Source organism: Miscanthus floridulus, chromosome 1 (genome assembly GCF_019320115.1).
Source record: "Miscanthus floridulus cultivar M001 chromosome 1, ASM1932011v1, whole genome shotgun sequence".
Lineage (NCBI taxonomy): Eukaryota > Viridiplantae > Streptophyta > Magnoliopsida > Poales > Poaceae > Miscanthus > Miscanthus floridulus.
The window spans coordinates 88,404,874-88,414,618 of record NC_089580.1 but is presented as its reverse complement, the minus strand read 5'-3'; the positions used below and the strand labels follow the sequence as shown (position 1 = coordinate 88,414,618).

Here is a 9,745-nt window from a genome sequence, read left to right as displayed (position 1 = left end):
TTTTCTTCATAAACGTTTGTGCACTTTCATCAGATTGAAAAAAAAAAACCCAGACATGCAAAATAATATCTGCATGTATTTCAGCCTAGTGCTCGAGTTCGTTACAAGCTTCTCACAACAAAACCTCTCTCATTCTCTATCCCCGCCATTCTCACTGAGATCCAAGTGGATACCAATTGAACAAACGTTACAAACTTATACAAATAAAATAAAATGCATCCACCAGCTTTATTATTGTTTATTAGATGGGCTGCAAAGGAGGCATGAACCAGGACCTGGGATCAACCTATGCTGAGGCTGGTATTCTTATTGCCATCATCTGGAGGAGCCATGGCCTATCAACATCTGGATCGATAAAAGTGTGTGCAAGGAACTGCTCTGCTTCAACATCCAGCAATTGTCTACACCAGGTCACCCGGTTCGACGGCTGGGAGCCTGGCCCCGAGCACCTGCAGAAACCAGTGTTAGCAGATACCACTGCAGTCTATGCTCTACATCATCCATCCCCAACACACTAGATTCACAACAACACAATCATATTACAACCAGAACAACCAAAGAGCGTAAGTCGATAGTCTTCATGAGGATCGATTGGTGTTAGTGACAAGACAAGTATGGAGGTTTTTGCAACATTTCAGGTTAATATCACTAGCTGATAGTTACACGGAATTGTCCAATTATTACCTGTACTCATAAAAGCAAGCAGTTCGCTCATTCTCGGATTTGTCCCAGTTATGCCACCCAGAAGGTTTAATGCATCGATCCATAAACGTGTATGCAAAGACAACCCTTCCAAAGGGCCCCCATGGCCGACCTAGGAACATATATCCAGCTTCTCCATTTCCAGTAATAGTACACCTGAAGTGTCAAAACAAAAAAGGAGCAAAAGCAACACATTAATAAATGCTAAAGCAACATTTTAAATGTTTTTTATAAAACGAACCAAGCAAATAAAGTTTTAAAAAATACGAAATATTCGAGTGCCTTATTAAACAAACTACATACACCAGACTCACCTCAAGAATACATAGCCAGTAGATTCTGATGTGGACTTCCGGCTATGAGCAGTAATAAATCCTGCTGCTTTGCAATGGATATGGCAATGTTCCATAAGGGCAATAGAGTTACCAAAGATGAAGTCACAATGGCCTTCAATATAACAGTCCCTTAAGTACTGTTTTCCGTAGTGTAAGTATAATGTGTCCTGTTAAATTTTGTTTAGAATTAGAGTTTCCAAATGTTAATGAGAAGTATATATCCTGGTTGTTGAGGCGATTTAAACAGGAGCTGAAGAGACAGACGTACTTGCCAACCAAGGAACCTGCAGTTGTAGAAGGCGCACCTATCTGCGGTCACCCGGACTGCAACAGCCTGCCCAGAGCCCTGTATCAATGAGTAGCACACATCAATTTCCCATCTCACACCTATAGCATGATCGTCTGTTTGTGCCGGGAGAAGAAGCGAAGAACCAATACCTGGGGAGCTGAGTTCTCAAACGTAATATTCTCTGCAATGAAATCCTCCCCCTCAACAATGAGCGTACCACAGCCGAATGTTCCTGTTCCTATAACCCTGGATGACTTTATGAGAGAAAACAGCACAGTTTATCATCATGAGATATAAATAAGAATTATTCAAAAATGTTAAGCACATTTCGAGCTGTGCTCGATCAGGAGTAAACTCACGGGGGTGTGGCTACAGAATTGCCTATTCGAATATCCGTTTGTGCTCATAGGATAGGAGAATCTTATACACCTCGGTCAAAATCGGTGAAAGCAGTTTACCGGTTGTCTCTATGCACCAGCAGTATTGTCCCTGCTTCTGCTTATAGGATTGCTCGTACGGAAAGGAATGGAAAGAAACATGCATCTTATCTTATAATAAACCCCCAAAGGCTAAAGGTTTGTATGACTTTGATCAAACTATGTGGCGGAAGCTAAGCCTGAAACCCATGTGATTAGCAACTAAAGTAGTTTAAGTTAATCGGCTAAATCCGGTCAGGCATGCAACAGCAGTCCTTGGAACCTACTAATCATAGCGACCGTAGCACACTAACACAAGTGACAAGCCTGCCGGGCATTTCGTCGAGCAGGACGCAAGCAGGCGGAGAGAGAGAGGGAGCAGCCGCCGCCGCGTACCTGTGAGTGCTTGATGCGCGTGGCGGTGTTGTCCCATGACACGACGGTGGCCTCGGGCGAGGCCCCCGCGATGGTGATGAAGTTCTTGGTCTTGGCGACGTGGACGGGCTCCCTGTAGACCCCCGGCGCGAGGCGGATGACGACGCGCGCCTGGTTGCCCAGCGGCACCGCGTCGACCGCCGCCTGCACCGTGGGGAAGGACTCCCCGTCGCCCTTCCCCGGCGGCGCCACCTTCAGAACCCGCCTCACCTGCTGCTGCGCCATGGCAAGCAATGGGAACGGGCGGGCGGATCGGTGGAAGAAGACGGCTTCGGCTTGGCGCGTGTGGTTGGTGTAACAGGCAGGCAGGCAGGTGCAGGAGCCGCGTGGACCAGCTAGCGTGGAAAGGAGAAGAGAAAACCGGCGGGGGAGGGCTTAAATAGGTGGCCGGTCAGCGGTTTTGAATCCACACGGCCACAGCAAGACGAAGAAGCTGAGTGACGACCGCTTCTGTGGGCGTTGGTTGCCGTCAGCCAAACTTTTTAGAAGATTCTTGCAAGGAACATTTCATCTGCCAGACGAATGTTTTTGGAGAAACATGTTTTATGTTAGGTCATAATAATATATGAAGATGAAGATGTCCCTAAGCATTCAAGAGTCATACGTTGCGATCAAGGACTCAAGATTGAAGGCAAAGAATCTCCGATCGAAGAGTCCAGTATCATGATTAAGGATTCAAGGTTGAAGGGAATTGGATTTGAGTACGAGAAACTCAGACCAAGTGTTCAATGTGTATGGTGGTGCAAACATGGTGAACTAATGGTCCAGAGAGCTTGATTATACAACGAGGAATCCAATAAAACAAGTTAGACCTCAATGGAAGCTCGAAGTGAATGGACCGCACCATTGAAGATCAAGATCAGCCTATGGTGTTCTATGTGAGAAGTGTTCATTCTCACGGAGCGGATGGTGCAGCTGTGATGGTGGAGAACGTCGGACAATCTTCGAATGATTTGCTAAAGCTGGAGTGGCATTTTGCAAAGTTCCAAGCACTATTGGAGGCAATAAAAAGGATAGTCTAGCCAGAGGTGGTGCCGTTGGAGAGTCTCCGGAATAAGTTTTCACCATTAGGGTTTCGCTATTGAGCTGAATGAAAAGGATGGTCCAGGTACTCGTGCAAGCACGCGTGACGAGCCGACGAAGGAGTGGGTCGCCCCTGTTCCTTCGTTTCTAAGAAATCAATCCAACCCGTATGTACACGGTACATTCTTTATATGGACGAATCCAACCATCTTGAATCTCCACCCAAACACTGTCAAATCTGGATCCAGTTCGTCGCGACTCGCAACCCACGTGAACCCTCGTTCCAAACACAGGCTAAAGCTACTAGTCGGAGTGTGGCGTTGGACTTTGTGAATGCTTGTTCAACACAAGACCTTGATTAGTTGGCGAATTTTTTTGAAAAATTATACCGTAGCATTTTCATTGTTATTTGACAATTAGTGTCTAATCATAGTCTAACTAGGCTTAAAAGATTCGTCTCGTGAATTTCGTCTAAACTGTATAATTAGTTTTATTTTTTATTTATATTTAATGTTTCATGCATGCGTCCAAATATTCGATGTGACGAAAAATCTTGAAAATTTTTACAAAATTTTGGAAACTAAACCGACACCAAATGGGAAAAAGCTAGCGAATGACTCGTCACATGCATATATGCCTTGCGTTAGGTTCACGCTGTGTCCTGTTCTGTCCTGCATGCACCCGATCGATTTCCTTTTCCCCTTTTCCATCCGTCCATCCTTCCTCTGACGTTCTTTTCTCTGCAGGAGCAGGACGGATTCCATGGGCGCCCAAGATGACATTGCTTGCTGCCAACAAATTAAAGGAGAGCACACATCACCCTATCCTACGGCTAGCACTCTAGCAGACGCCCGTCCATCCACGAACTGGAATCATACACCAGACGGTGGTGTTTGGTTCCTGCAGCTACCTTAAACTTTAGTAGTTACTAAATGGTTTAGTTATTTTTAGTAACTCCAGAGTTAGTAGAGAGGACTTAAAACTCTTTTAGTAGCTTTTAGTCGTAGCGTTTGGTTGAAAAGTTACTAAAGTGACTAAAAGCTACTAAATTTAGTAGGTACTAGACGAACCAAACAGGCTCTAACGCTAGACGACAGAGGCATCTCAGAGTCACTCGTGCCCCTTTCTACCGGTCGGATTCCAAAATCTTGATATCATACTGAAAAGAAGCACTCTATATGTCCCCTCTGGAATGAGGCAGCCAGTTTTACAAATTACAAGTAAGGATCATCATAATCTATACTATGGTTAGTTGTATCTTCAAGACAACATGACCGATAACTCTTAACGATCGAAAGACGATAAGGTCATCTGCCAAGTGGAAAGAACAGTGAAAGTAGGCACAAATAATTATATCTGAATGCTCTGTTTTCAATAGCGGAATAAAATTTTATGTACGGGTGCCCATGAACACATCTTTATACTGTATGTAACAAGGATCCAGACATGCAGTGCGCAACTTGACAGAGATTTCTGATCACAAGTAGAGTTTTAACGCTTCAACTATTGCTGAACAACCACGCTGTTCGTTTATGTTGAAATTTAGCTTATGCTAAAATGTTGTGAAAAAAACACGGTTTCATAGTCGAAAAGTAGCTAACAGGGAACACGAGGAGACGCGCCTCAGTGTCAGCGACGGGAGCTGGCGGAGGGGTATGGATGGTGGCGGGGAGTTCGCATGTGGTGCGCGGAAAAAATCGCCGCCGCGAGCAAGTTGCCGCCGCCATGGACGATGGGCTGAGCTTCTCTTCTAGGAAGAGTGGGAGAACGCGGGCCACGCAAGTTTTCGAGCTATGGGCTTTCGGACCGGAAATTCTGAATCCACCTTAAGCTCTCGGCCTTTCTTCTTCAGTTCTGAGAGAGGAGAAGTTAAGCCCACCTAAACTAAAAACGACACTCATGAAGCGTTCTAGGCTTGCTAAAAAAAAAAAAAAGAAACGTTCTAGGCTGGCTTCCCGTTCTGCAGGCAGGAAGGAATACCCGTGTCAGTACCTGTTTTTATATAGCACTATAAAATAGCATCCCACAATAGCGGCCACTAAAACGATATTGGGCTTCTATACCGCTATCGGCTATTGCTACAATATAATGGATAAAAAATAACATGTTGAAACTTAATATTCGCTATTGTACTTGGTGGTTACTATTGCAAGCCGTTGATGGCCGCTATTCCCTACATAAATGGTACCAATCTTACTATCTTACTAATTAGTGGCCCCTAATTGAGACACCACGTTAACTCTCACTAGCCGCGCTAGGAAAAAAAGATGAATTCTAGAAATTCTCAGAATAATAAAAAAACATCTGGCCTTTAATTAGTTAGACTCTAATCATCATCTCTGATAATAGCTATTGGATCTATTGTAATTTATAAAGAAAATTACCCACCTCTGCCATTATGAAAAAGACTTAAAGTAACCCCCTAATTTTGCATATATATTACCCATCTCTACCATTATGAAAGACAATTCAAAATAACCCTCTAAATTTGTATATAAATTACCCACACTTGTCATCATGAAAAATAATTCAAAATAACCCCCTAAATTTGTATCTAAAATCACTCATTTTGTCATTATGAAACATAATTCACAATAACCCTCTCACATTGCATCTAAATTACCCACCTCCCTTAAATCTATATGTAGATACTAATATATGCTATTACGAAAAAGTCAATATTCATAAAATATGAGACATATATATATTTCTAGATTACAAACTTATGAAATTAAATAATCACAATGCTATGTTCGACCATGTATATATGAGACACATATATTTCTAAATTACAAACTTCTACAACTATGAAATTAAACAACCACAATGCTATGTTTGACCATGTATACCAAGTACATATATACACATTAGGATAAATATTTATTTTAATAGCTTATAAGCATGGAAAATATTTAACTAACAAACCACATAGCAATAACATAACACCGGCAATTCCCTTTAAATTGTATTAGTACTCCCTAATAATGAATTTCATAATTTCTAAATTACAAACTTCTACAACTATGAAATTAAACAACCACGATGCTATGTTTGACCATGTATACCAAGTAAACTTATATACAATAGGATAAATATTTATTTTAATAGGTTATAAGCATGGAAAATGTTTAATTAACAAACCACATGGAAATAACATAACACCGACAATTCCCTTTAAATTATATTAGTACTCCCTAATAATGAAGTTCATAAGTTATTTTTAAATAACTTTATACATTTTAACTAAAACACTATGTCATATCAATATTGGTAATTTAATTTTTTACACTCTATGATATATAAAATAATACTGCACACATAATTCTGTGATATAACAAATTCAACAAGTTCAGTGCTAGGGTGCAATATGAGTTTCAACTTAATTATCATGCGGAAAACAATATTACTAAGACCTAAACTCTTTTTAATAAAAATAAATTTTGAATAAAAAATAAAAAAACTCTAGAGTTTCTACTTAACATGTGGAAAGAATTGTACAACTTGGTTAAAAGTCGAAAGCTAAACTATATTCGTGAAATCACTGAAAGGGATGCAATAAGAGTTTATATATCTTATAACTAGGTTTAAACTAAATGAATGTCACGCTACAAAAAAGATAAATATTAGAAATGCTAATTAGAGGTCCTTAGTGGAGCCTCCACGTTACTCCTTACGAGACACAATAGGAAAATAAAAGATAGATCCTAAAAATTTCTCACAATAGTCTAAAACATTTGACCATCAATTTGGTATAACCTAATCACCATTGATAATAATAGGTATCAGATATATTCTATTTTCTAAATAATTACCCACCTTTGCTAATACATAGAACAACATAAAATAACTCATGACTCTATATTTAAACTACCCACATATGCCATTAAGAAACATGATCTAAAGTAGACCTAAATTTGCATCTAATTACCCACGTACTCATGTTACAAGAAATAATATATGTAACCCAATTTTCATCTTGTTACCGAGAAAATTAAATATCCTCTCAAATCTACATTTAAAAGATAAAGTTTAAATAACCATATAGCATATAGATGTTTGTATATTGCCCACTTCTATCAATATTAATATATTAAAATTTGATTAATGTAAGCATGCACATTGTGTCAGCCTGCATGAGCGATAAATATATATGTTATGTTTCATGAACAAAATATTTCCTTAACAACTCATATACCAATGATGCTAAAAGTTGTTTTAAAACCATATTAGTAACTATGACATAATTTATATAGGTTGTTACTTTATCTATATATATTTATATATATTAACTAAATGTTTGACACCTCTATATTGATAGTAAAACCATAATTGCACATATCTTAATAAAAAAATTCAACCATCTTAAGAATTATGAGAGACAACTGATGGCTATATTTTTTTGGCCCTTTAACATTACTCTAGAGTAATTCAATCATTATAAGGCTTAATAAGATTTAAAATTCTCTTGAGGTTAGCATGGCTACCCCTATCCGAGATCTCATTTCAAGCTCTATCACTTATTTCAGGTGACATGGTGCAAGTTTCAAATCACTACTGGAAAACTGTACTTTGCCGAGTGCCTGAGACTTTGCCGAGTGCTTTTTATCAGGGCACTCGGCAAAGAAATATTTTGCCGAGTGCCGCACTCGGCAAAATAAAGCACTCGGCAAAGGTGGCTTTGCCGAGTGCCAGGCACTCGGCAAAGCTTGGCTCTCGGCAAATCTGGGCTTTGCCGAGTGCCGCGGCACTCGGCAAAAGTCACACTCGGCAAAAGGTAGCCGGCCCGTGACGGCGGCCACCTGCCGTCAGATTTTGCCGAGTGCCTAACGGATGGCACTCGGCAATTTTTTTTTATTTTTAAAAACTTATTTTGCCGAGTGTAAGCCTTGGGCACTCGGCAAATTTTTTTTTAATTTTTTAAAACTTATTTTGCCGAGTGACATCGTCAGGCACTCAGCAATTTTTTTTTGAAAATCAACTTTGCCGAGTGCCCCCTAGGCCGGCACTCGGCAAAGCCCACTTTGCCGAGTGCCCCCCATGGCACTCGACAATTTTTTTTTTGATTTTGGGCCCAAAATTTTTTTCTGTGGCCTTGTGACAGTATTTCAAACTCTATTTTAAAATTTGGGGCAATTTTGACTTTTTTTTGATATATTTCATTAGTTTATTTCGTTTCGTCTAATTTTTTGGGATATTTCAAATTTGAACTGCAGGTATATGGAATAATGGACTTTGGTCATCCAAAAATTGATACTCATGATATTTAGGGTATGTTTAGGCCGTATCCAGGAACTCACATGAAATCTCGTTGACGTAATATGTCGAGGTACTTGCCGGAAATGTGATTTTAAATTATATAAAATGCAAACGAAGTCCGAAAATCATGAAACTTGTCGAGGCGTCGTGTTATCACATGTGGAGGCTGTAGTAAAAAGATCACATGTGGAGATGTCTGGGTTTTTGGCATCCGACGTCACAACTTGCTCGAAACCTTTACAATTTTTTACCACGCGTGCTGCCACCGCCGGCGCGCGCGACCGTCCTCCCCTGCACGTGCCGGCCCCGTGCGCCCCTGTGCTCCCCTGCTCTTGCCGCTGGCTTGGAAGAAGGAGGAGGAAGCAGCAGTAAGAAGAAGAAGGGAGGAGAAGAAGGAAGAAGAAGGAAGAAAAAAGAGGAGAAAGAAAGAGAAGGAAAAGGAAGAAGGAGAAGGAAAAAAGAGAAGAAAAAGGAAGGAGGAGGAGAAGGGGAGAGGGGGAGAGGGGGAGGAAGCCGAGGTGGAGGGGAGGAGGAGGTGCCTCGGCCGTCTTCTCCGCGTGCCCGTCCCGCCGACGCCCCTACCGTCACCGAACCGCCTACGAGCGTGGGCAAGGTATATCCACCCTTTCTCCGTTTGTCGGCCTTCGTGCCGTTGTGATGTCGGCCTTCGTGCCGCTGTGCTTATCGGCCTTCGTGCCATTTGTGATTGTCGGCATTCGCGCCGTTGTCTTTTGCAGGTTTTGGAAACCTCCCCGTGCAGGGGAGGTGCTGCCGAAATTTTGAACTTATAGTGTCGTGTTTCTTCTTTTGTAGAGCAGGACCTGTCGGAGGTGACCCGGAGGTCCCCGATCATCTTCGTTGGCGTCGCGGGTCTGCCTGCACTGCGTTGCCTTGCCACTGCGTCGACTCGCCACTGCCTCGCTAGCCTGACTTCACCGACACCCTAGGTATAAATCATCTCTTTTTCCGCTTGTCTGTTGTCGTAGATCGGTGTAGCCTAGTTAGGCGTCTCCCATCCGAAAGAGATATCTTTGGAGGTATGCAGATCTTTGCATATCTGCGAGCATTTCTGTTTCGGATTGTCCATGTTTTTTGGACAGCCCGCGGATGCGTAGATGGGTTAGTTTCCCTGGTCTGCTCCGGTCCGAGACGGTGTTTCGGCATCACCCCCTATTGTTCTCTGGATACACACTCTCCCTTGCAGGACATGTATCAGGAGAACAACAGGGAGGTGCTACCGAAATTCTGTCTCGGATAGGAGCAGAGCATGGAAACTAACCTCATCTATG

General features: G+C 41.7%; 1 protein-coding gene and 1 long non-coding RNA gene across 2 annotated transcripts; one reads left to right on the top strand and one right to left on the bottom strand.

The window, feature by feature from the left end:
• LOC136489229 (pectinesterase 31-like) lies at positions 1–2,437 on the bottom strand. Its single transcript, XM_066485928.1, has 6 exons — positions 2,139–2,437; positions 1,476–1,580; positions 1,306–1,383; positions 1,017–1,204; positions 685–858; positions 1–449 (listed from the first exon to the last, which is right to left on the bottom strand). Exons 1-6 carry the CDS (start codon positions 2,400–2,402, stop codon positions 287–289), a joined length of 972 nt encoding a protein of 323 aa, XP_066342025.1. The 5' UTR covers positions 2,403–2,437; the 3' UTR covers positions 1–286.
• A 6,494-nt stretch (positions 2,438–8,931) lies between these two features.
• On the top strand, positions 8,932–9,403 carry LOC136489222 (uncharacterized). Its single transcript, XR_010767415.1, has 2 exons — positions 8,932–9,069; positions 9,270–9,403. It is a non-coding gene; the product is annotated as an uncharacterized lncRNA (long non-coding RNA).
• The last annotated feature ends 342 nt before the right edge of the window (positions 9,404–9,745 follow it).